General features: G+C 43.4%; 1 protein-coding gene across 1 annotated transcript; it reads right to left on the minus strand.

Moving 5' to 3' along the window:
- Positions 1 to 1,197: 1,197 nt before the first annotated feature.
- LOC133351100 (solute carrier family 25 member 36-A-like) lies at positions 1,198 to 27,902 on the minus strand. The gene is made up of 7 exons (XM_061566044.1): positions 27,694 to 27,902; positions 22,558 to 22,788; positions 14,280 to 14,357; positions 13,678 to 13,778; positions 9,158 to 9,224; positions 6,778 to 7,094; positions 1,198 to 4,435 (listed from the first exon to the last, which is right to left on the minus strand). The coding sequence occupies exons 1-7, from the start codon at positions 27,732 to 27,734 to the stop codon at positions 4,242 to 4,244; spliced, it is 1,029 nt and encodes a 342-aa protein (XP_061422028.1). The 5' UTR covers positions 27,735 to 27,902; the 3' UTR covers positions 1,198 to 4,241.

The following is a 27,902-nucleotide window of genomic DNA, read 5'->3' on the forward strand; positions in this document are numbered from 1 at the left end:
GCACAAGGTTGAACCATGTTGTGGTTCTGTGAAATATTATATGCATAAATATTGAACTGGGTCCCTTAAGGCGATTTGTCTATAATTAGCTGAATGTTGTGAATATATTGAAAGTATGGGGAGCGTTAAAATGACTCGCTGATATGATGTTGCACGTTATTGCATAAGCATTTCGCTCTCGGTTTGTTTGGGTTTGTTTGGGTATAGCATTGAAACGTGCTCTCCACGTGGCTTGGAACATTGATAACGCACATATGGCTTTCAACCACAAGCAATATAATTTTGTAACTAATAATGTGAAGGTGCAGCCCTGCAATTGCTTGCTCACGTCACTGCTGGCAGAAGAGCCTCCACCAAAGGATGCTTTAAAGAGCCCCTCTTGAGCCTATTTTGGCCTACTCCTCCATGCTGGTCAGATACCTTGGAAGAGGTGAGTTTACTCGCACATTACCCCAGGACGTGGAACCTGGCAATTGAATAACTGGTGTATCCATGAGTGGACAGAAGGGATTTAAGATATGACCAATTGTTTGAACAACAACACCGGGATTGTAAGTGCTGTGTGGTAACCATTACACCAGCGGTCGGGAACCTATGGCTCGCGAGCCATATATGGCTCTTCCGGTGACGGCATATGGCTCCCAGACAATTTTGAGTTGAAAAATAAAATAATAAAAAAATAAAATCAGTTTGGAACTGATTTTAAAATACTTGTGATATTGCTTAATAATACTGTGTCATTTTAAAGTAAACAGAAATTAGTTTTGAAGATAAAATTTCTCGGGTCACGGATCCCGTGACCAGAAGTCGCATTAAAAGTAAGACATTTAATTTATTATACGTTAAAAATACTATATGGCTGTCAATGAAATATATTAATAAATATATTGCGTTTATGGCTCTCCCAGTCAAAAGGTTGCCGACCCCTGCATTACACAATGATAGCATCTCATTGTTGATGCCTGCATTTCTGAAAAAAGAGCTATATAGCTCAGTGGGCCTTACCTGGTGAAATAAAAAGTGTCAATAGATTAGTAACTCGAGAAGCAAGAGTAGCACAATGATCCCCTTCCTGTGGACACGGACAAAGTGCATGGGGACGGTGACGATGCCAAAGGCGCCACCAATGACCTTCAACTCAAAAGCATTTAATTTTAAATGCAAACATCACTCAATAAAAGCAAACATATGCAAACCTGCCAGAACCATAGTCTCATTTAATTGTAAACAAACAAAATGTTTTCCTCAAAATAATTTACAGCACCGGACGCACGAAAAACGTACAAATGACAAAAACATATCAACAAAAACACACATTTAAGCAGCAAGCCGCGACAACACCACCGCTATTGGAAACCGTGATGGACGTTATTCATTCGGCGCACGACCGCGGAGAACGTTCAACGTCGCTGTCTGCAACCTACGCTTGAGGCACCACCAGGCTGTGTGACTTTAGGTGCGGCACTCCGAGAGCACTTGTTGACCGTGCTAGAAAGGGAGACGCCCTCGAGATGTTTAAAGTCACAATGCAGTGTTGCGGCGCGCACCCACCGAAGCTAGGGTTGTGCTCAAGGATGTGATGACTAAACGTACACGACGTACCGCCGGAGATGGGCATTCTCCGTCAGATGTGTACGTTTAGCACGTGGCACGTTTCACCTCCAATGTGAATAAGAGATCAACAGTCCCAAGTTTAAAAGTAATCCGAACTTTTTTAAATGTTGTGACCAATTTCATATGCTGTACATAACGACACGAAATGTCCAACAGTGGGTGGGTGGATGGGGGTACAACACTTTCACGTCCATGACGGTGAAGTGGCAAAAATGTTTAGATCGGTTCAACTTGGGGGTAAAAATAAAAAAGCGTAAAAAGTTATTTTAAGTTGAAACAATAACAATGTTGTCTCGGAAATAGTAGTGCACAAACGCGAGGTGGCCAACAGCCCCAGTCTGTCCACTCACACCACCGCTCCCCAGACTCAAACACGTGTGTGTGTTTTTGGTTGTGAGACTGCATAAGCAGTCGTGCGTGTCGAGGTCTATCAGAGCAGCTCGGAGATGGAGGCAGCGTTCCCGTTCTTTTCCAGGCTCATCAACATATCAAACGGCTTGATTGGCAGGACGAGACGCACGGTGGCACCATGGCAAGTGACCAACAGGTTACAACGCACCACATGCGGTGTGAATATCGTGTTTTGAATACTGAATGAAATGCATCCAAGGTGTTGAAAAAAAACGCAAAAGTTTTGTTTTTACATTTAGAATAAAATAATAAAATCAAGCATTGAGATCCATGTAAAAATGCCTTTCCGAATGCCTTTTGGTAATGATTTTTTTTTTATCAAGTATAGAATGTGAAAAAAACTAAGCTATGTACAATACATATTCACAATCGACTCTATAATATACATTCACAGCACATGTTTTTTCTATGTTATGGGCTGCACGTTAACGTACACCACAAACCATTCCTTGTACTACTGTTAGTATACCACTGCTTGTGCGAATGCAGCTTATAAAAACATTTTATATGCGGAGGTAAAATTCCACATGTTAATGCTAAACAAACACCACCACTTTCATATACCCTTGACAGGAAGGCATACTCTGTACAAGGCTTTAAATATATCAACCCAACCAGCACTTGAAAACGATTGCCCGTTAAAACAGTCACATGACAGCTTTTTTTCATCAATGAAACAACCCCAACTTGTTTAAACTTTAATATAAAATTTAATTTCGTGCAAGTGTCACACCTTGCTTAAATTGCGATTTGTTGGACGATATTGAAGATGGCACACTGGTGTTCATTTGAAGTGATTATTTATTCTGTGGACATAAAAGTTGGCATTGTTTTGCAGTGACCTCGCAAAGTGACATTTAGCACATTTTTTACATTTGCTCCGTCACAGCTTTCATATTTCTTTGCTACATCTCAGTTTGTAAAGAATACCTGTTGTAGAAATTACCTCTTGCTTTAAACTGAATTCACCACAAACCCTTGTACTTCAAACCACTATCATACAAGGTGGATGCCGCCTTACGGATCATATTTATTGTGACTGCTAAATTTGATTAAACCTGAACGTCACCTCGGGTAGTGCAATCGCCAGTGTCCTTAAAGCTTTTTCACGGTGTGTTTAAGGTCATAGAATGTCATACTATTTGATTCAGCATGTGTAAACGGGGGATATTAAGTATTGTAATACATCCAGGTCAGTGTTATAGCCAAATTGGATTTGACACCGCAACGAAATGTGTAAGAAAAAATATTCCTCACGTTAACACATCTTAAACACCGCGTTAGTTGTAGATATACAATATCTTACACTGTACACGACATGTGTATACATATATTTACACGTACGCAAGTTTATATATATATACATTTATAACCAAACACATTAGATTTCTGCGTGAATTCAATTCCACCTACTCTGACATAGTTACTATACAACAGCATCAACGGTAATATGTACACAATGTTTTTTTTATACGCATTAACCATGTTTACATGAAGGAATGATGCAATTTGGCCACGTGTATCTACAAAATCAAACCATAAACTCTTGAGATATAAAATAAGCATCTCCAACAATTGCACACGTCAACGTGACACCGTAATCCATCGCAACATTACAAACTTTGCACTCTTGCAAAGCGGTGCAATTTCTTTGCTGTCATTGCACATCATAAAATGTGGCGTGTCAAAGGTAGGCAGCCGCTCATGTCGTAGTTAACCAAACTCAAAGTGCATCTGTATAGAAAGATGCAAGAATATCCAGTTCGATTTGAATATTACTCAAAATAGGTGCAGCAATATGGTCTAGGATTTTGTCTTATTTTCTTGATATCACTCTCTAAATTATATACCAGTGCAGTTCCACCAACACACTTCACTCTCCTATTCAGTAGCACGTGACACTTTTCTTGCCATCTCACACATCCGTTAACAGACCATTAGTTGACTCGCCACACCTCCAGCCGTTCCCATTTTCGGAAAAAGAAAAACGTTCAAGTCGTTCCTGTGGCCACACGCGCAGCAGCAGCGTGACTTACAGAGCTTCACGGGGGAGCCAAATCGATGCTCTGGATTGCAGCCCTCTCTCTCTCTCTCATCCGCCCTGATCACTCTAAACCCCCTCGATAGTCAGCAGACACTTCCCAAAACCCATCTCGCCGTCGATTCTTTCATTGGCGCCGCCGACTAGTGACCATGCTTGACCCACGGCCGCGGGCTCAGCCGTTGAGCAGGTAGACCACGAGTTCGTAGGTGGCCATCATGATGGCCGTGTTGGGGATCTGCCGCAGCATCTGGGTGGTGAGTCCGCGGTAGAGGGCCCGGTAGCCCTCCTCCCTCACTATGAGGCACACGGTCTGCGGCAGCGTGCGGTAGCGAGAACCTTCCTCGCGCAGCCGAGTGCGGATCACCTCTGCACGCCGGCGGTGGAAGACACGGCAAGGGGTAGAGGAGAAGAGGGTGGTGGGGAGTGGGAATGGGGGTTGGAGCCACATGAGCCAGGGTTAGCTAACAAGGTAAACGCGTAAAGGTGCAGCCTTGCAATTACTTGCTAACGCTACTGCTGGCCAAAAGGGTATTCGAGGGAGCTCAAGCGAGCCTACTTCTTTCCATGCAGGCCAGATGTCTTGGAAGCGGTGAAAGTACCCACACTTCACCCCATCACAAGCGACCTGCCCATCTACAAACTGCGATGTATCCATGTACACCGCTGGGTGGACAGAAGCGAGGTGAATTTAGGAAACTTGGAACATTGCGTCAACTGCCGTACCGGGAGATGGAATAGAACCGGTGATTTCTGGATTGCAATTCCTGTCCTTGACCGTGACACCACGGCGTCGTCGGTGTAGCACTATTATTTTAATCAATCCCCAACACCAATGCGTGCATTCCATAACTCTTAAATATAAACGAGCATAATAAGACTGTATTTTTTGTTCTTCAACCTTAAGTCACTCATGTTTACCAATTCTACATTGTTCAAGGCTTGTATTGAATTCGATAAATAGACGACATAAAATTCGCCTGCTGTACCGCAAAGTCGCGAGAAACCTCCCGAACCTAACGCCGGATCCACAGTGACTATACTTTGAAACATTTACGCATCGTAGTGCCTGTATGAAACGCGTTTATAAAATGTCTACATCTACTCATCCACGCAGGTATAACGTTTGAACATAAATTTTTCAAGAGTGGGGTTGCCGTTCACTTGTTTTGCAGTGACATTTGTAAAACAGTTTAAGTGTCTGGAATGCTCTTCCTTCCGATATTAGGAAGCCACTGGAGCTATGCACTTTTAAATCATCTAGATTGAAAACTGATTTCTTGAGAACTGCTTTTTGTGTTTAAGTTTGTTGTCCTTCCCTCGCATCTGAGACCTCTGATTAGCACGGTGAGCTACTATGTACTGGCTAAAGAAGATAAACATACATGGGGGGGAGGGTGCAAGCAAGTTTCAAGCAAGTTTCGTGGTTAATCAACAATCTGTTACGCTCAGTCACAGCACAATCAGGGGTGGGTGTGGGGACACAGAGGACTCATGAGTTGGTGCAATTTGATAAGATAGTCATTTTGCCCCACACCCACAAATAAAAATAACTCAACCAACTGCCACAGGGGGTTGATTGAAGCTGACTTAGCAGTCTACCGTACATCCACCAGCTTGTTGAATTATTAACATTTCAAGTACAGAATGGTGGGGGGGGGTGTTCCATTGGTAGAATTTCCATAGTACATTACTATTCTATTCTTGCCTCAGGCAAAACGTTCAGGAGCTAAATAGCAATGTTAAGGTCTGCCAGCTACGAGATGGCTCAAGGAGTTCATGAAGTTTTGCTATTCCTCTTTCGCTGAAAGCGTTGCTATATTTAAGACCGAAACAGGCAGACTTCTTAGCAATTCTGGTTGATCGTCTGGCGAAGCTGGTTGTTGCAATCACGAGCGAAACGTCGTACTTGAATTGTAAATGCTGTGGGTTTACTCTCCAACACACTGGTGTGCTGAAGTAGTAACAAACGGGCACGTTTTATTTACGTGACAAACCTTACTAATTGGCTTGTGTCAGGTGGTGGCGGGTTTAACGACAGGTTCATGGTTACGTGATCTAACTCAAAAACACCTTAATTATGGATATTTGTCGCGAAAGCCTACGTGTTAAACAGACTACAGTAGTTTCCTATACGCCCCAAAATTTGGGTTGCCTGGCCACAAACACACGGCGGCTTGTCTTTAATCTTCCATTTACGGAGGAGATGCATGCATAGGCACATTGATTTTCTGATGGGGGTTGATGGGTTACACCAGTGTCTGACGTACAAAATCGCGAGCGGAAAAATTTGCTCAAATCAATGCGTGACCAAATTAAGACGACAACAGCGGTTCATGTCTATGGCAACGACGATGAAATCACAAACCGGCAACCGTCGCCCGTGCGAGATGTTATCTCCCTCGACTGGTATGCAGGAGGTCGTGGGTTTGATCCCGACCCCAACGCTTGTATATTCGGAGTTTGCATGTCTCTCCCCGTGGTCATGAGGATTTTACTCCGGGTCCCCGTTTTTCCTCCACATTTAGAACCACGCGGTTAGATTAATTGGCCGCGATACATTTCCACACGACAAGCCACTTCGTTGAGCTATCATTTGTGGCCAGGTCGTCGCTTCTGAAAAAAATAGCTAATGAGAACTCAGTGAGGGCATTACCTGGCACAAAAAAAAACTACTTTAAATAGTTTAGTTTCACCGTTTTCGTTCGTACCGTGCGGGTAGGCGATGCAGGAGGCGCAGGTCTTAGACGTGGCGGCCGCGCACATCATCCCGATGAAGTCGAACGCGTCCTTCTCCGACGAGGAGGCCCCGTCCTGGAGCTCGCTGCCGCCGTCGCCCGAGCCCAGGGGCCGCGCGCGACGCCTCAGGACCTCGCGCTTCAGGCTCTCGTAGATGACAAAGTGGATGATGGTCTCCGAGATGCCCGCGTAAGACGCCGACATGCCGCGGTAGAAGCCGCGGGGGCCTTCGCGCTCGTACACGTAGCGCACGCACTGCAGGGCGCTCATGGCGCGGTCGCCGCGCTGCCTGCCAGACCGCGAGAGCGAAAGGTGCAAGGCCGCGTTAGGAGATGAACAGATAAACGAGAAAAATATCATTTTTTTATTTTACTGGGTAAGGCCCACTGAGCAATATAGCTATGTCAGAAGCCACCTGGCTATTACAAATGACAGCCCAGCTAAGTGGCTGAGCATCGTTTGGAAATATGTAGCAGTCAAATACTGCCCTGGTGTCGTGCATGGCTAGCACACACTGTGGACGTGCAATCCAGAAGTCACTGGTTCCATCTTCTGACGCGCCAGGTGAAACAATGGGCAATTTTTTCAAAGTCTGTCCTGTCTCGGACGACCCAGCAGTTTAAATGGGTAAATAAACTGTGGGCACACACGCCCTTTGTGTCAAAACGACTTGCCAGCGTAGAAGAGGAGGCCAAAATACCCTCGCGCTCCATATCGGGAAGGCCCTTCCGCCAGGAGTGAGGTGAGCAAAAAAATTGCAGGGCTGTACCTTTACCTTTTAAGAGATTAACATCTTATTACTAAGCATGTTTCTGGATTAAACAGAGAATTACTCTCAGGATACACGTGTTATTGTATCGAGCATGTAAGAAATGATAACTTGACAGTTTGTGCAAATTAAACATGCCGATTTTATATTAACGTAAATGGAGTGAACTAAAGTCTATAAACAAGACGCCATCACCACAGATTCATGCTCTGGAGGGAAGGATGATGTTTTTCATGCCATGTGTTTCAAATTTGGGAGCCTCTTAATATTCATTCGTTTTTAAAGTTCTTAAAACTCAACATATGATTTAACGACACCTTGGATGGACTGCAGCTACATCAACTCGAGTTTACCATCACAAGCATAGCAACAAAAAAATCCAACGTTTAAAAATATACATGTCCCGAGGTAACCACGGGTGACCAAGGTGTACTTTGTCAGACAGAAATTCAATATCAGTGAGGCCTCGCCTGACGAAACAAAGGGCACCGATTTGTACCCGAGTGTCGTAATCAGCTGGCTGGAACACGAAATAACAATTGTCCATTATGTGTGCTGTCGTAACTTCCCTGTGCCCAGCACTACTCGATTTTAAACTCATTTCTTTAGAACTGCATTTTATGTTCAGTTTGTTGTTCTTGCCCCCTGCACCTCCGATTAGCAAGGCTGGCTACATACAGTGCGGTAGAAGTTATACGTACATACTACTGTGTCTTTACAGAGGTAGTTTTAAGATACAATGGCACCACCATCTGCTCAAAGGCATTCCTTTGTGTGTGCACTATTCAGGGTCAAGCACAGTATTTCCAGTGCTGGCTTGAACAAACAAGTATACTGCACTCGTGTGCCTTTTGAAGACACAGCCCAATCAGATGATAATAATCCTAGCCCCCCTAACGCACATCCTCAAAGCCGGGTATTGCATTCGAATTTTAACCAATTGTCCACAAATGCATTTTTCTCTTTCGTCTCATTTATCATTTCTGATATCAGTTGTGTGATGAGAAGACAATTCCATTCAAAACTCTCGCAATGCAGCTTCACTTGCTGCTCTGACGTATCAAACCCAAATATGTCTGGTATATCATTTGGTTTGCCCGAACATCAAATGCAAGTGTTATAAGTATAGCAATTACAAACTTGATTCAATAAAAATGTCAACAATAATTTTCGGGAAAGCATACTGGTAATTCAATCCTTTATTTACCAAGGTGAAAAACTCATCAAAATGAGAACAATAAAATAAAAATATATAAATGTTGTATTTTAGTTACGTAGTTTTAAAGTTTAGTAATATGAACTTGTAACAACTTCTGCCCTCTAATTTTTCATTCACCATTCAGTAGCTGAAGAAGCTCCCAGTATGAAGACCGAAACATTCAAACTCGTACTGGGCAACACACGGTAACATCAGAGAGTTTGGCCAGCAGAACACACATTCTGCCTCCAGCAAAATACATTCCACGTATTACTGCGAAATAGCAGTTCAACTTCAGGTCAAGCCACGCCAGGGGGGAGAGAGAATGCGCACAACGGCAAACCTGACAAGTGGTCACAGGGGAAACAGCACCGCCGAGGCTTACCGAGCATTGAGCTGCATGCGCGTCTTGACCAGCCAGATGGGGTTGGTGGCCGTGATGGCAGAGAAACCTGCGTGACGGATACGCGAGAAGGCGGGTGTCAAAAGCAGCGAGGTCAACCGACAAATGCCCCAAGCGGCTTGGTCGGCCACAGTGTCCTCTCGCTCAGGCTCATCGTGAACGGGGTGATGCGATCAGTCAAACCGAACACAAATGTCAACAACTGTTTTGGTAATACTGCACTGGCAGTGATGGTGCGCAAGCAAATAGAACAAAAAACCTCAACATTCCCTCAATACCACTGCTCTAAAGATGAAAAAACATAAATATAATAGGCAACATTTCAGGCAATGGCCCACCTTGACACCTTTTATCTATTAACACACTGCCTGAAAAATGCAAAAAATACATAATAGGCAATGGCCCTTTTCTTAGTAGCCGAGTTGATTGAGTGACATTGCCAAAAATGTCACCGATTATTTATTTTCACTCCCCTATGGCGGTGTTTTTTTTTGGATAATACGTCTAGTTTTGGAAAGCACAAATACGAGTTGGTCCACCCGCCTTGGTCTCCGCATGGCGACCACGGGGTTTTATGCCCAGTTGTTATCGTTAGTTACTCTTAAATGGGTTATTAAAGCCCCCCCCCACCGCTATCAAGTCCTCGCCAGATAAACCAGAGTGTGGCACCAGATGTTGTACCTAACGACCATGCTGTCCTTGCCATCAACGCATGCAATGTGACGTTTTACGCCATCTGTGTTAAAAACGAGTTCGTTGAAAACTCCTGATGCTACGGATGTGTGTGGTTCGATGCGGGAATTCCAAGTTTTTAGCAAAAGCAAAGCAAATTAATTAGCCTTCATTTTCCCATTGAAACAAAATGATTTTACATAATATGAAAGTGTTGACATAAAATGTGAATGGCAATTACAGAAATTTTAGATGCTTTAGAAAACATATTTCATGCCCTTGAGTACATGGAGTTATATTGTGATGCCCAAATAGAAAGCCTTCCAAGTACTCGCTGAAATTCAACGTCACCAATCCGAAAGACCATCGAGAGTGATATGATGTATGTTTAAATGACCAAAATTACAATGTTTCAGGACTAAGTGAGATTGGGCTAACAGCAAGCAATTGTTTCAGAGGCCGACACATCATAATGGGAAATTGAAAGCCCCATCTATGTATGTTGAATTTCTTTCGCACCGTACGTAGCTAATCATGCTATTCGGAGGTGTGCATTGCAACACGGCACTCCTTAATACAGGAATACGAGCAATGCCACCAGAACAGAGGCTTGCTCTCATGAACGATATCACAGGGTATTTTGACGCCCACGGCACAGCATGACCATGTGGATATGGGAGTCAACTGGTGTGGAAGAGCAGGCCTATTACCCTCTAGAGGAGCTCTCTAGAGCCTCCCTTGCCCGCTCTATTTGGAGGTACTTCTGTCTGCAGTGACACGGGCAAGCATGCAAGTGACATGCAGGGCTGTACCTTTACCTTGTTAAACGTTACCTATGGCATTCAAACGTACGACTGGTGAATGCGCTCATTGCTAAGCAACGCAGCAGTCACTGCCGCTCGCTCGGGCTAATATGTTTGTTCCATTAAGTTACCCCCCTTAGGAGGGTGTGCATTAGCCCATCGACTCGTCATGTCCTGACACGTGCGCCGTCGCGGCGGGCTGAGTGCTCGTGTCATTATTTTAAGGGGATAGTTACAGGGGTGGTGACGGTGGGGGAAGAGCACGGGGGGTGAGCGAGGAAGGCAACGCAGTCGCAAGCACAGCGGTGCCGGCACGGTACCCACCCAAATGAGCCGAGCGTTGCTCACTAGCCGTGCAGCAAGCGCAGCGAGCACACGCACAGTGCCGCTAAGGAAAGTCAACAACACAAACCGGCAAACGGGAACACACATAGACACACACGCGCGCACCATCAGCGGAACGGGATGGCTGGAAAAAAGCATCGTAGCGTTAAGTCGGCCATTGGTTTATTTTTACATTCGTTGCAGTTGCTATCGAATGAAAATACCGGTTCGTGGATTTATTTTTCATTACAAATAAGCGATTCATTTTAAAGTGCACATTGTACAGCTCTTTGCAAATCTGCTGGATGAAAGCATAACCATGCCGGGTTGGTGATTTGGGGTTGTTTAACCATGCTTTGTCACTATATACTGCTCATTTAAAAAGAATGCTGGATGATAGGTTACCATTTTTAAAAAGAATGAGGTGCATTAGTCCGCAAGTTTCTTCAACCAAGCCACACTGATGAGGTTGGGGAATCATGGTGAAACAACTCCGATTGACATGGGAGTGGGGATGTCTTCATCCAGCAGTGGATATACAAAGGGATGCAAAATATAATTATTAAAATGTGCCATTTCACAAACATTTGAGGATTTTCAAGACGAACCTCCATCGCCCTTGGGGTGTAATACACACCATTCTGCTTATATTGGGTCAATTGTCAAATAATTGCTCATTTATGATTAGATTAACTTTCCAGACATCCCATTTTACATTCCGAAGCAACTCCTAACAGATTAGATTAAATACAATAGCATTAACAATCACGACATGGCAAAAATGGCGAAGCGATGTGTAATATTGCCATGGTGTCCTTTGGCAAGCACTGCCACGTTTGTGTGCATAAAGATGAAGCCAAATCAAGCATTCACGGGGTTAAGCACAATATTTATCATACTCTTAGGTTTTTTCGGTAAAGTCACGTAGGGAATAAAATTATAATAAAAATAATAGAAATAAAATAATAAATCACGACGTTTCGGAGCCAACACAAGTCTCCGTCATCAGGTGGGACCGTCACAACTAAATTTACTGTATCAAGTTCACTTGATACAATTTCTTTTTTTCCCTACGTGACTTTACCGAAAAAACCTAAGAGTATGAATCCTTGCAGTCACGAAAGCTTCAAATCTAGAATATCTATCATGCAAACAATCTGCGGCGGGTGTAATTGTGGTCATGACGAAGCAGCAGGTCAATTTCCGTTAAACTCGGAGCAAGCGTGTTATGATGGACCCTAAACGGGTGAGCAATGCGTCGTTTTTACATCTTCCATTCTGTCAGTGCAGCGAGAAGCCTTCCACAACATGTTTACGTAGCAGATGCTAGTATATCGAGTGGCGGGCTATTCCTGTAAAGTGCCATAGAGTGTCGCTGCAGCGTTAGGTTTGCACAGGCTCCATTTATAGAAATAGAGCGGAGAGGAATTTAATAAGAACTGATCGACAATATGCAGTGTTACGTAATGGGCATACAGGCATCTTGGACGTGTAATGACAACGTAAATCGGCGCAAACTTTAAAACTAATATTCCGCGAGAAAAATAAGCCGCGCATGCCCGCAAGAATGCGAGAGGACTAAAAGGCACTAGGCTCTAAGCGGATGACGTGTGTATCAGGTTACAGCTTGCACACAGATCGATAGTTAAGGCGCTTTCTAGAAAATTAATCGCATCCCTTTATTGGCTGTACGGCTTAACTGCAATAAGCTTTCTGTTTTTCCATTCTCTGTGTGACAGATGTAAATTATAGCAACCTCTAAGCCAGAATCCTGATTTGTCTAAACCAACAAGTCTCTTGGTTTGCCCAAAGCCTCGATGGGAAATGCTAATACAATGTTACAAACGACTGATCATTTACTGGAAACATTTTTTTAGCTTTCTTAAAGTTTACGTTTAACACTGGGCTATTCAATTATTGTATTTGATGGGGTTAATGCCAGATAATACAAGCAGTATTATTTTCTCCTTTCTATTTCCATGCATACCAATTCACCTATTTTATATCGTCTCCCTCTGAAAAGACGTAATGGGAAATTATACTCGCTAAGTAATACACGCTATGCGTACTGTATTGTGAAATTACTGTAAAACGTTATTATTTTAAACGTTAATGTATTCGCATTTCACATGCAAAATTAAAACCAAAATGCAATATTATTACAGAATAAAGAGCCCACACTAATGCCGAATGCCCACTCCTACCAAAGCATTGCTTCTATCCAAAAGCACGAACAAATAAAGTCAACGGCGAATGTGTGGCTTGGCACGGGACACCGAGCACAGCTAGGTGTGGGTTTGGTGGTGCGTGTGGCTGCCCAAAGGAGCGAAGGGAATTTAAACCGAGCGGTTTGCGTAAGAGGCCTCCCACGCCTGTTGCCTGTTCCTTGTTCCGTTAGCGGTAGTGGCAAAGTGAGCCGCAACTTGTTTGCGGACACCGTTCACAATCATTTCGGTGTCGCTGCGCTAATTCCTGGCACGGGCAGAACAAGGTGGCCCCTTTTTTCCATCTCATGTTTATGCTGACCCAATGGCACGATATGTTCTGTCACCATCTCGCTACGCTCTACTGAGCAGTCCTAAATTAATTAAAAAGACAGTGGTGGCTTTTATTCATGAACCATGAGAGGGCCCTTGAAAAAGTTTTGTCTTACCGTAAATGCCAAAACTATTCAAAGTATTAATTTTAAAATATCGCACTTACCAGCAAACGCAGCTGAGCATATGTGCACTGCTGTTGATTCCGCCACAAACACGGTGTTCAGCTTTTCCTTGGCTCCAGAATAGGCTGCGAAGTAAATAGCCCTGAGACACAACCATTGGAGGCGGTCAATACTTGGAACCTCTGTACAACATTGCAGTAGGTCTGGTGCAGCATTGTGAAAACCAACTGTAAAACAACACCAGTGTCGTAAAAAAATACGTGAAGGGCGCAACACGTGCAATACAAAAACAGCATCGACTTTGGATAAGTCGGCATCAAGTGTGGTTTGATAAATAAACTTGCAAAAAACACCACAAACCACGAATTACTGTGAACTGGTGTTAATGTTGAAAAGGGGCCAATATAGTGCAGTTCTCTGTACAAACAGCAAGTGGTTTAATAAACCCAGCTTTACTCACGAGCATTCAACCACAGGTGAATACACACCAGGTGTACACATTCCCACGATTGTGTATGTATGGAGAACTTCTTTTGCATCGTACGTAGCCAACCGTACTAATCACAGATGTCCTTGTGAAGAAACGACATCTGCGAGTTCCTACGTGGAGACTTATATGTGTGGAGCCAGTCGTGACCAGTACCTGGAAGGAGCCACACCGACCAGGTTTGGGCCCAGACCCCGGAATAAAGAGCGAGGGCCCTCATTCTCAAAGATGGTTCTAAAGAAACAACAAAATACAATGCAAACCGGTTAGTTGGCAGCATCCACAGCAACAATGAATGCTAATACCATAACGATATGAACAGAAAAGCTAAAGTACACGAGCTTGGAGCATATATATAAGCTGGGTTGAAAGGGGGGGAAAGGGCGCTTTGACAAAGTAATTAACTTTTTTGGTGTAGCCTGGAAATCAACTACTTCTGGGTTGTGTGAAGTTGTAAGAGCACCAAAGTCAGAATTTGCCAGCTTCAAACAAACACAGCTGGAAAACAAATGTTCAGAGAGTTTGGTTCACAGGCTGATGGACTCAAAATGTCACTTTTATTTTTAAACGCAACAGAGATGCCTGCAAATGTATTCATTTTACAATCCAGTCTACTAAGAAAGCAAAAAAAAATATTTTACATAATTATTTCTCATTCCATGAGGCATTGTTAAATCCTTTATATTAAGTTCGCTTGCTTGCTTGCGTGCTTGCGTGCTTGCTTGCTTACGACCGTGCAAATCTTTCGGTCGTTTTTTAACCCACTTCCCGTGATCCAATCGAGCTGACATTTCGCACACAGACTCGTTGTGCGTGACAATTAATTTTTGTGAAATTTTTTTTCTCCAAAATTTTACACTGTTTAGGGAAATTTTTTAAAATATTTAATTACCAATTGCTTAATGCTGCCAGACAATCATCTGACCCAAAGGTGGCAGCGATCTCAAGCCAGAGGACGAGAGGACTCTAGCCGCCACGCATATAAAGGATTTAGAGTGAAAAACTTTGTTTTTACGGGTTAAATTTTTTCCCCATTCCCACCACCTTGTAAAGGTTTTAAAAGCCAAACTAGTGCGCGCAAGTGTTGTTGGCACACTTACTCAAGGCCAAAAAGCATGGACAATTGGATGCAGTAGATGTCTACATCCTTTTGTACACAATGGAATGCACCAATTCCCCTATGCAAAGGGTGAGCACCACATTTACATACAATCGCACTGCAGCTGCTCATTCACGTTTACATACCACAAAGCCAGATGAAACTGATGAAGTATGACATTGGGAAATGTGTAGTTACAACACGTTATTTTCTGAACGGGTTTACGTTGCTCTTCTCTTTTGGGATTACCACATGCAGTATCAGGATACAATAAATGAAGTGGAGATGTGGTGATTTTAAAGTAAAGTCATTGGAGGTATGTTGTTCCAAGTTTATGAATAGCAAACAAACAATTAGGTCAAAAGACAATGAAGCCTCCTCTATCAATAGTTCACACACTTGCATCTTTAAGAGATGAGCATCATCCATTAATTAAACCAGTGCATACAAGACTCATTAGAATGTGGTGAATAATTAAAACCATTCAACCATGTGGGTGAAAGGGCATAAGCAAAAGGTTACATTAACAAAAAGTTAATAAAACAAATCAGACAACAAAGAGACAAGCTAGAAAAGAACTCAATCCATTTTGGGAATGTGCCTCTGGTTAAATTATAACAGCAGCTCCCCCGGTATTTTGTTAACACAATTCTGGATCTCGTGACAGTGCCTCGAACACTAGTTGCTTTGTTCCAATTGCGATGCAACCGAAATTATTTCCAAGTAAACCGTTGAACAAAAAAAATATAAATATTGCGCCCTCGTGGGCATCGGGTTTGCCGTTGCCAATTTGCAAGCTTTGGTTCCACTTGCTTGGAACCCAACCAAGAGTGTGAGAGGTAAGATGCGCATGCACACGTGCACAGGCGCGCGCTTATTCGACGATGGCAGCCAACTGGAGGAAGAGATGCGAAATCACGCGCAGTGCATGCGCCGGCCATGCGCCACGCAGCGTGGACATGACAAAATACGAAGCGCAGGCTGCGGAGTGTATCCAGCGGACACGTGATACCGCCATGTTTCCAATTACCACTCTTTGGTGGTGAAAGGGGGTGGGGGTAAATTCAACTTTTAAAACTCTGCAAAAAAAAAATTAAATGCTAAATGCTACGTCTACAAATACTTTGAGAAAAAATGTTCACAGAGCAATGTGCCTAAAATATGCACAAAATATCATTATACGCTTTATTTTATTGCAAGATGCTTATTGTAACGCTTAGAATTCATGAGCTTAATTTAGCATTGCATGAGCAACACCAAGAAAAAAAATCGGGAAACCATTGCCGACCTGATTACAAAAATAGAATAGTATTTGGTTGTGTGATTGCTTGCTACACACACCAGTTGCACCTCTGATTAGCACGGTTGGCTAATCACGGTGGAAAAAAAGTTTCAACATACATTGACTGAAGGCCGAGTAGCAATATTTTTCAATATTAACACGCATTTTTATGGAAAGAAAGTTGTTCCATCATCATTAAACTATTCAACTTTTTTTTAAGTGGGTTTGTTTGTCCGTCATTCTACGTTAAACTCGAGACCCAAAGACAGTAAAACGATGCACCGCTGTGTACACGGCCGAGATGGCACCAAGAGTACTGCTTTGGTCTGTGTCGCAAAAAACCTTTGCAGAAAACAAATCAGAATCTTTATTTATCCTGGAGAACAACGATGAGCGATGAAGCTACTATATTTTCACAGATGTCCAATAGAGGCGGGTGAGAAATCGACAAGGCGAGCTTGTCATAACAAGGACAGCATACTACTCTACGAGCTGACTGTAAGAATTGTTGTAACCACCACACTCTTTTCGATTTAAAGCTTTCGTGACTGCAGGGATTCATCTTCTTGGTTCTTTCGGTAAAGTCACGTAGAAGGGAAATAATAAAATTACATTTTATTATGTTACATTTTTTTTATTTTATTATTTGCCTTCTACGTGACTTTACCGAAAGAACCAAGAAGATGAACACCACACTCTTGTATGCCTTTCCGGAAACAAAGCGTTACTACATTGCATGCCCAACAGAACCATGTACAGTAATTCTAGATTTGAAGTTTTCGTGACTGCAAGGATCCATACTTTTTGGTTTTTTCGGTAAAGTCACGTAGGTAAAATTTTCTTTTAAAGTGATTTAATTTAGTTGTTTTCATTTTATTTAATTACATTTTTTACCTACGTAACCATGTACACTGCAAACACCACCTTCTACCAATGATAAAAGACGTTCAAGCTCAATACAAATAAATCTTCACTTTTTTTATTTGCAATGTTGCCATTTCAGGGCTATCAATACAAGCGCTAGGATGACTGATTAATGGAAGAAAAAAAACAGTTTCCAATTCCCTGGACTGTATCAGCCACAAATGACATCATCGCTTTAGTTAACACACATTGGACATGTCACCGCTAGCCTCAAGACTGCTAATTAGCACACTGTCGCTACAGATTATGTCCGTCGATGTAGCTGCAGCGGGCTTTTTTAGTTTGGTTTTGTGTGTTAAGCTCGGTGTTTTATTGCACATTTATACGGAATTGAAGATGAGGTGCCATTTCACTCGGGACGAATCTGCTGCAGTGAGGCGATGTATTGATTCAGATATTACAAACGTGCTTACTTTAAAAAATGTACCGTTGTGATTGCTAGCCCTTAACGTGTGCCTACTTATGCTTACTCTAAGCTCTAATTATCAGTTCACTAGGTATTGCAAGTTCTTTTTCTATTGTTAAGCCTTCATGGGTATTTGTGCCTACTTCCGTCCTTACTAATACAAACAATTGACACTCAAGCATATTTACACACGCTACATTAGGTACAAGAGTGCGTATTAGTGTTCACTGAAGTAACCTTCAAGTGAAGGACAGCATTAAATAAAAAAAAACTTTTTTTTATTTTACCAGGTAAGGCCACTGAGCTTCCTAGCTCTCTTTCAGAAGTGACCTGGCCTACAAATAATAGCCCAACGAAAGTGGCTCATCATGTGGAAATGTATAGCAGCCAAATACTCCAAACGCATGTTTCTAAACGTGGAGGGAAAAACCGGAGGACCCAGAGAAAAATCGACGCGACCACGGAGAAAGACACGCAAACTCCAAATATACCGGCGTCAAGAGTCGGGATCGAACCTACAACCTCCTACATACCAGGCAAGGTAGTTAACATCTCGGGGGGGGGGGGTGAGGGGACTCGCACAACACGTGCGTGTGTTTATGGTCATTCAGTAAAGACCCTACCAGGGGCATGTGCACACAGCAGGTGTTGCTGGCTTCACGTGGTGAGAATGCAGCACTGATAACAGAGGCTCTTGCTGGCTTTTTCCAGCTGTTCGTGCGCATCTGACCCGAGAGAGTTGCTTGTTGATTATTAAGAACACCGCCTCCCCCTTCAGACGGATGTTTGTCATTCGCAACCAAGAAGAGCTGTTCACGTTGTTTCAGAGCACATTGTTTCAGCTCTTAAGCCCGAACGTTAGCATATGCCTGGTGCCAGTAGATTCTAGTTGGCGTCAAAGGTAACATGGACAAGAACCTTGGGTGTATATTTTTCAAGGCGGTGCTGAATTACACAGCAAATTTTAACCATCGACACAATGGACAACTGCAATATAGCAATATAAGAAAAAAGTACGGAAATAATGTATTATCCTTAATATATACATCAAAACTAAGGCTAAGATGGCCAAGAGATGGAAAATACAGCTATCGATTTGAAACAGTGTAAGAGTTCCCTTTACATAAAGTGTTTTCTCTGGGTACTCTATTCACTCCACAAAGTCATCGTTAACGAGGCTGACCAAAGCCACCTCCCAACGCAGGACCCTAAAACAACAGTCTGGATGGAGACTTAGCGAAGCTTAAATAACCTTCACTCTGAAGACACTAGAATCCAAATCGGAAATGACTTCCTACTGGAGCAATATACGAAATAAACCTCATGGCGGCACCCCGGGGTACCATAGTACCCCGGCTCTCGCATAATGTCCCTGATGCAATCGTTTTTAGTCTGTTGATGGTCGGCGATGCGGCAATCGACTCGTCTGGACGAGCTGTGCACGATGGTGCGTACGAGCGTTCGGGGTTTCGGCGCAATCGTCCTCGCTGCGTTTCGACATCGCGGAGTAGCACCGATGTCGGATTGATTGGTACCCCAGTTGCGGAGTTAAGTACACCCCTGGGAAAAAAAGTGTCCCAGAAATAACATATTTAATTGCCTCAGTCATTTTGGATTATTTGGTTCCCCCGGGGTACCGCCATGAAGATCAAATCACCAATGTGGCCAACATTAAAGGAACTATCTATTTAAGAAGAGACTTTGGAGACATGAGAAGTCTCATGTCAACAAAGGCGATGGCCACCTTGGTGTGGCGTCATCGTAATGCAGCATTTCTTGCTTTAAAAATTACGCAATGGATCAGGCGAGGCGAGCAAGCCACACGTGTTAATATTGACAGTTACAGAGAGCCATGTTTTGTATTTGCGTTTATGAACAGCTCTGGCAAGTTGATCAAGAGGAAGTTAAATGTTTGGATATGTATTTTAGGCACTGAAAACCACGTTCTTCAATGTAAACAATGATGATAATTCGGTTTAATATATCTCAAATAACCGAGAATGAGCTTCGAGCGAATCAGTAGGGTACAGCTGCAATAAGCCTTTCAAGAAATGATTTCAATGTGTATTCAATACAATTAGCATCAACTTTCTTACAAATTGCACAGTGAAATAATTTTGGTGAAAGGCAACTTTATTGTCCAACGGTGGTTTGATACTTGTATGGACAACAGGAGTGCATACGCAATGACACCGATATTTGTCACACGCGCACACTTAACGCAGACCGTGTCTTTGAAACGTAGCGCCTTCGGGATACCGAACTTACTTATAACGACTTAAATGCAATCACTGCTTTAACTCAAAACATCGCACGTGCCACGGCACATCTTGAAAAGGCACGTGTGTTGTTTTCTGAAGGGAAAACATCACACGTTTGGTAAAGAACATTTTATGCTGGGGGCAACTAATTCACTTACACTCTAGTGGCCCCACCCAAATAAGACATTGGCTTCGATCAACTCAAGTTTAAAAACTAGATTGTTAAAAACAGGGGAGCTGTTGAGTAATGGTGTTACACAACTTGGTTTAAACAAATCACACAGGATTGTGTGCTTTGGGTAAGACATTAAATGTGTATAATCTATATTTATATGGTAAAATTGCCCTTTAGACGACTAAGTATGAGAGTGGTGTTTGTCTCTGTTAGTATACAGACAAATGGACAGAGAATTGAGCTACGTGGTCACACACCACATCACAAAGGATCTGCGTAATCAGTAAACGTCTCCCACTAACATTTCCTAATGCAGCAACGTAGGGTTTTGTTCTTATGCAAGTGTTGTGGAATGCAAACATGACTGTACTTGTGCGACTTGGCCAAAAAGCAGAAGCATTCTTCCTTTCAACTTTATTAATTTTAATTCACAAAACTAATGAGAAATATGAATGTGCATTAGATACACGTGAAATTTCTCAAGAAGCTCCCAGCCACATGCAGCGAAACATTGGACATCACGCCAAACAACATGCAGTGCAACGCGAAAATACATCAGGGAGCTAACACTAAATTCAAAACGTGTCTATCTGCTGTATAGACCCAGAGATTTTACAATGTTGTTTAAAGAAAGTCCAGCCCCTCCTTTGAAAGAGTTGTAACTTCCAAACTGATGCAGACAGCACTCAATTTACAACTGGAAAAGTTACGCTTTCAAAGGATGTCCACTACCCTATAGCAGATTGGGCTTTGGTATTGCCCGGTAGATAATTAAAAGTGATCCAAGGTAAACTGGGTCATTAGCAAACAAAACCAACGAGTGGTGGTTCATAGGCCGTCTCACTTGCCAGTGCAATACTTTAAAAGTGAAACAGCACATGGTTGCGGTCTCCAAGGAAACCTTCATTCACAGTTTATGAACCGAGAGAGTAAGCCAGCATTTTGAAGGTGTCACTTGGGAGTATTTGCATTAACAGCAATTTAACAGTGTAAAATGAGAAATTAATGTGTAACACGTACACTTTCTCTTCCAGTATTATTCATAATAAAGTTTTTTTGTGTTAGATCGCGTAAGTATAAATGTGTCGTACTTCTCCACCATCCGACACAGCCAGCAAGGTTGTTCACGTAAACATCGCGCCAATTAGTGACTACATCATCCCACCGGTGTGTTAGAGAGTATATCCGCAACATTTATAATTTGAATACGACGTTTCGCTGGTAATTACCGTACATCCAGCATCACCGGGCGATTCAACAAATCGCCCGATGATGCTGAATGTAATTTGCCAAAACACCCGATGATGCTGGAGGTAATTACCAGCGAAACTTCGTATTCAAATTGTAAATGTTGCGGATATACTCTCCAACACACCGGTGGGCTGATGTAGTAACTAATTTGCGCGTTGTGTACGTGACAAACCTTACTGGCCGTGTCGGGTGGTGAAGAGGTACGACATATTTATACTTACGCGATCTAACCCCCCAAGAAAATACTTTATTAAAAAAAAAACTTTATTAGGAGGAATGTTTATGTCATCAGGCACCCTGGCATAAGTTTTCACTGAAAGATGCACCATGTGATCCGCTGTCACAATCGTGCACTGTCCAAAGTCCACATCCACCTACCCATGGGAGATAAACGATAGCAAAAGTCGCACACACCTTTAGAGCTATAAACACCAACAGCGAAGAGTAAACTAGAAGGTGCAAATGCCGTACTTAGCAGAAGGGGAATGGGTACACACTGTTGGGGGTCACAGTAGAGTAATAAACTAAACTTAGCCTTAGCCCAGCATTAGCAAAACTAGCCAATCAGCTCCGTGCACCATGCCTAACTTGGCCCTACATCTAACAGAGATTTGATTTAATAAAAAGGGGGTTGGATGCTAAACCTAATCCATTTTCAAGTAAATAATGCCTCCTTCCTTTTTTACATATATCCATCAGCCATACGGCCTTCTGGGAGTGTACTTATCAGCAGCATTGGTTCAATACAAGCACACTCTGGCCCGGTTTCAACATTCAATGTCTCTTCAGCAGCCAGGCTTGCTTGAACCAATGCTGGTGAACTCTCAAATGTTTTATGGTAAAGTACACATATAACTGTTCGTTTCGGTGATTTGCAATGTATGCATGTTTCACTTCTGTTGCACCGTACGTAGCCAACCGTGATAATCGGAGGTGCGGGAAATGCAGGGTGCAAACGCACGGTGCAAAGAAATCGTCTCTTTACAGAGTGCACAGACAGCGTCATGAGCTCGTCGCGATCACGAGGGCCCCTCACTTGAGACAGAGTAGTGGGCTGGGAGGCGTGGAAGGCGCTGCTCGGGCGAAGGCGGCAGGGTTCACCGAGGAGACCGTGGACAGGCCGAGCTCGTGCAGTAAGACGTGCGAGCTGTACACGCGGCTCGCTGTCCCGGACACGGTCGATAGTGACATAACGCCCGACGACTGCAGCCTCGTCTTCACCACCTCAAGCGGGCACGTCAGGATGGCACCCACCGTGCCGCCACACCTGCAAAGGGCGGACACCGCGAGAGTCAAGCCGATGACTGGCGAGGTGGCGACGAGGGTAGGGCAAGGAAGGTGGGTGTTCGTGCGTGGATCTGGCAAGGTTCATTCCCCTTCACCTGCATGGTCCTACTTTGTGGGACCCCTAGCCATGCCAGTAGTCTCCAGTATGAGAATCACTACTGCACTTCACAATGTTGTGTTGTTCATCGGGGTTGTTTGAACATACTTCACCAAGTTAGTCAGTGTGAGCTGGTGAAGGTAGAGGGCAGGCCAGGTTCAGACGTTACTAAATCAGTGACTGTAACCCACAGAGGAAATAAATGCAGGTCACCAGGTTCTTAGCTAATCACGGTACCATCACTCCACCCCACAATATAAGTAACCATAAAAAGGGTAATGATTATTTGAAGGAAAAAAAATAAACACCCCAAAATAAGGTCAGAATAATCAGTGCATGGTGCGAACTTCAGTGAATGGGTTTAAAGGTGTCATTACGGTCAATACATTCAAACTAAGCGCTGGGACTGGGAAGAAATTTTACTTAACCTCCAAAATAAACCATCCTACCAGTAATGACTGAAAAGGTGTTTTTGCAATGATTGTGCTGTTTCAAAGCTTACTAAGCAGATATTTAGTCAGCAAAAAGAGCGATTATAATCCTCCAGCTATATTAGAGTATCCTCCCTCATGTTGGCATAAAGGAGTCTTGCAAGATTGTCATTTATTAAAAGTGCAGTACTCGTTTCTCTTGCTGTGACTCACGCGGTTGGCACCAGCTACAAACCAGGGACCCCCCTAAAAGCTTGACTTAAGCCGGACATGGAAACAGTGTTGCAGGCTACATGCAGCTTAGAGCCATTAGACCATAATGAATGCTCAGATTCTCGTCTTTACTGGCTAGTCAGCATGTTGCCCTGTAGATTAAGCCGCATTCATCTCTTGAAACAAAACGAGCACCGTTGGCTACTTACGGTGCGAAAAAAGTTCAACGTACATATTAACTCATGTGTACCCATCACTGATGCCAGCATATCACACCGCTGCATTTCATTTTTGTTTTACATTGGAGTTCTACTTAAAATTAACCGGAATACATAATGAACTGTGAAAATAACAAGCCACAAAATGCATTCCTGAATTACGACACTTAATATATACTGAGGGGTTAAATGGAGAGCTGATGGTGTGTCGCGCGTGGTTTTAGCACAACAAACAACCACACATTCTCGGAAACGTCTAGAAACGGCGAGGGTGCAAGCGTGTTGTTAATTGCGTGACAGTCAAGCTCTTGCCAACAAAGACTAATCATTGCAAATATATACCTGGCAGGGTAACAGCCACAGCTGTCATGAAATATATTATGCACCAGCCTGAACCTTCACCCATCTATTAGACACTCTCATCCCCAGGATGCCTTTCCAAAAACGGCCACGCCCGGGCGAATCGACAATAACACGGTCAGCAGTAGAGCATTCTCACCCACACACAAAATCAGGCAGATGCTGGGTGACCTACACGTTTAGGGGGCAGCAAAAATGGAAGATCAGTGATTTTGCATTGGAACGAACCTTCACCCACATTCCAGGGCACAGAACACCTTGTTAATATGCAGCCTTCTGTTGAAGCCATCCAGCTGCCAACTTTCAAGGTTACTCACATCCAGCAGGGAGCAAGTCTCACTGTGCGCCTCGAGGAATAGCATCTTTTAACGTTTCATTCGACGGCTATTGCCTGTTTCCCTGAAGTGGTCAGAAAATCAAGGTGCACTGCAACCTATTTACAATTTAAAATGAAAGGACAAACACTGAAATGCCTCGAGCTAATTTTTGAAAACTTGTCTCTCCTGTTTCTGTACACCAAAGAGAAGACCGCAGGCTTCAGTACCAACTCACATGGTGAAAACAAATCATCATCTGGGCGAAAGCTAAATATATTAATCAGGTAAAGCCAATGTTTGCTGGGTGTGCATGTGATGAATTTATATGACGCTCATTAAAAAAATTATACGGAGAATACTGATAAACCCTCAAAGTTAATACTCTTTGGTTCTTTCGGTAAAGTCATGTAGGCATAAAATAAAATAAATCACGACGTTTCGGGCGCAACACAAGTGCCCGTCATCAGGTGGGACAACCACAGCAAGAAACAATTGCTGAAGTGGGCAAAAAAAGCTTCCACTTATTGCTTGACCAGACATCACAAGCCATGATAAATCCACTACTCGATGAAGGCCTCCGCAAACCTCCACAGCCTCTCACCACGATCTTGTGACGCCAGAATCCATCCAGCACCTGCATACGAACCGATTGTCCTCACTCCATCTCCTCGGTGGACACACTCTCTCTACGACGCTTCCCATTATTAATTGGTTGACAATCAATTACTATTCTGCACAACCGTCTCTCAATAGGTTGGTTGACTTGGTCATATTCTCCAATCCCCACGTTCCTCTTTCTGGCTCCCAATGTAATTCTATGCATGAGTCTCTCCACAGCTTCTCTGCGCACTTTAAAGTTTGTATTCTATATGGTGTTAACAACCACTTTCTCGAAACATATTTCATAACAGGTACTGTAGTGCACACCGAACGAACTGTTATTTTCTTTTGGCACATTGGTACGCTACCAGACCATGTTCAGGCTACACCAGCGAGCAATACGAATAACCGCTTAGCACCTAAACTTAGAGATGAACTGGTGACACTTTTTACAACGGTGCACCTTTGCCCCGCGATGAGTACTGCATTCAATTTGCATTCCTGGATGTACGAACAACCAAGCACAGATAACGGGCAATTTAACGCCAAGTCAGCAATGTGCCCTGCCAACCCACGCTTGGCTTGGCCACAAGGAGCCAAAGTTTACTGGCTATTACGTGCAGCAGACAGGGTTTCATTAACGAGATCCTATTTGCACAGCAATGCTTTTGGTCGGAACCTCTTCAAGAGGCGATGGACACTTCAAACACACCCAGTCACAGATAACACCGTTGGTGTTTGCTTTTTAACATTGTAAACCGAACCGAGCAAAGTGGGAGATAATCTTCAAGCTTCCTGCCACGAGTCTGCAAAGCCGTGCCAGCTTTTGAGAGTGCTGTAGATTCAACTGAACTGGGTGAGATGTCTATGACCTGCAGAATGATTACGCAATGCTGAAATGAAACATACATCAACTCTGGAATATACGAACGGTGGCTAACGCGCGCTCATGAACAAACCTAGCGGCCCGAATTACATTCTCAGCAATGGCTAACATAAAAAGTGAAGGTAACCAGAAGGAGATGAAGACCTAACAGAGAATGGTTTGATGACATTAGAGATTGGTCCCAGAAAGATGTGCACTAATGTGAGCATATTGACACGAGACCGAGGAAAGTGGAAATAAATGACGAAATGTGTACAGTGGACGCCTACCCATGCAACGAGATGATGCTATCATCATAACCTGTTCTATCCTCCTCCACTTACCTGATCAGAATGGTCAAGTACGCTACAACAAAACAACCCCATGGTCGATATGGCCTTAGCCCATTGGTGGACTGAGAACAGAGATAGACTGCCTCGTATATCTGTAAATATCATAAGAAACTGTGGTATTGTGGGAAAACTGGGGCATGAAGATAGTCGACAAAATCTCAGTTGAGTATTTACAAAGTGTTTTATATACGCATTATACAGTACACGAATTGCACACACGCAAACAGATACCACTGCAAACTTGAATTAACATGTCATCAAGAGCGGTGTGAAAACTCGAATTTCGGACCACACGGAGGGATGCAATGTGCGGGGGGCAGAATCATCACTTAGGATTATTCCACCTCGCAGATGTCGACCACACCAGGCAGCAGCAAGAAGGTGTTGTGACTTTCGGTTGAGTTGACCCAGTGGAAACACACGCCAGATTTAGATATCAATTATCCATTGGCACTAGATACAGCGTATACGTAGCTGTAGTTTGGGACACAAGTTAGAAAGTTAAAACTAGCTGCATTTCTACATTTCATCAGAATGTGCAGCTACAGTTTTCACATTCTGCATAATTATGCAGAACGTGGAGCTACAGTTTTCACTTTTTAAAAATCCAACACTGGCTAAAGGTCTCCACCCCCCACGCTAGAGGGGGGCTCTTTGACCATACTTCCCCGCTGTGGTCAATGATGATAGAATGGAGGCGACAACAGACGGCTGGGTACAACGATGCATTATTGTCATCAGCTTCCCACTACGTACTACCCCCCAAGAAATATCCAGGCTCAACGCAGCTAATATTCTGAGATAGTGCGTATGTCAGGTTAGGTGATAAATAACAGGCGTCATGAGATCATATGAATATATGTAAGTGCGTATCTAACGCATGACATATAAGCCAGTTACGCTGTGCACACACACACACGGAACAGTACACGTAAATAGAACTCGACTTTACCCTACACATATGTATGCCTTCCAAGAATCACACATTTCTCCACGTAACAACGCATTCATAAACGAGCCAGCATAGACCAGCGTTAAGTACGGCGGTTAAATCCCCACGATAGATATGACATGGGGAGGCATTCATGCAGCAGTGAATTGTTGTTTTTATAGGAATTTAAACATTTTTTTGCCAGACCTAGTGACCTTTAAGAACACGTGGCAATGAATGCCACACTAATATCACTAATACCCTGTAGACGCAATACCATTATCGATACGCTAAAGAGGACTAAGCATAGGTTACGCATATATATTTAATCGAACATACTTTGCAGTCAAATCACGCAAGCTCGACACGCCCAACTCAACCACCAAACGACGACTCCTCCCAAGGGCCTACTGCAGGCTCCGGGTACACATTTCCAGGCGACACCGCTACAAACGTAAACAACGCGGCGATGATAACGTGCGTATAGACGTGCCACATACCCGCCCGCGAACAGGTGGTTAAAGGTATCCCGCTGTGCCATGTCGTTGCAAATGCGTTGACGTCTAGATGAAATGATGCGGTTGTAATTTAAACGTTTTTTTTTGTTTTAATCTCGAACAAAACGATAATAGCCAAAGAAAGAGTGGAGACGGGAGACGTTAGGACCACGCGTCCGCCACGCGCGCCTCTCTGCGCGCGTCTGAGGAGT

Source organism: Lethenteron reissneri, chromosome 36 (assembly GCF_015708825.2).
Source record: "Lethenteron reissneri isolate LAM-NWPU_2019-01 chromosome 36, ASM1570882v1, whole genome shotgun sequence".
Classification (NCBI taxonomy): domain Eukaryota; kingdom Metazoa; phylum Chordata; class Hyperoartia; order Petromyzontiformes; family Petromyzontidae; genus Lethenteron; species Lethenteron reissneri.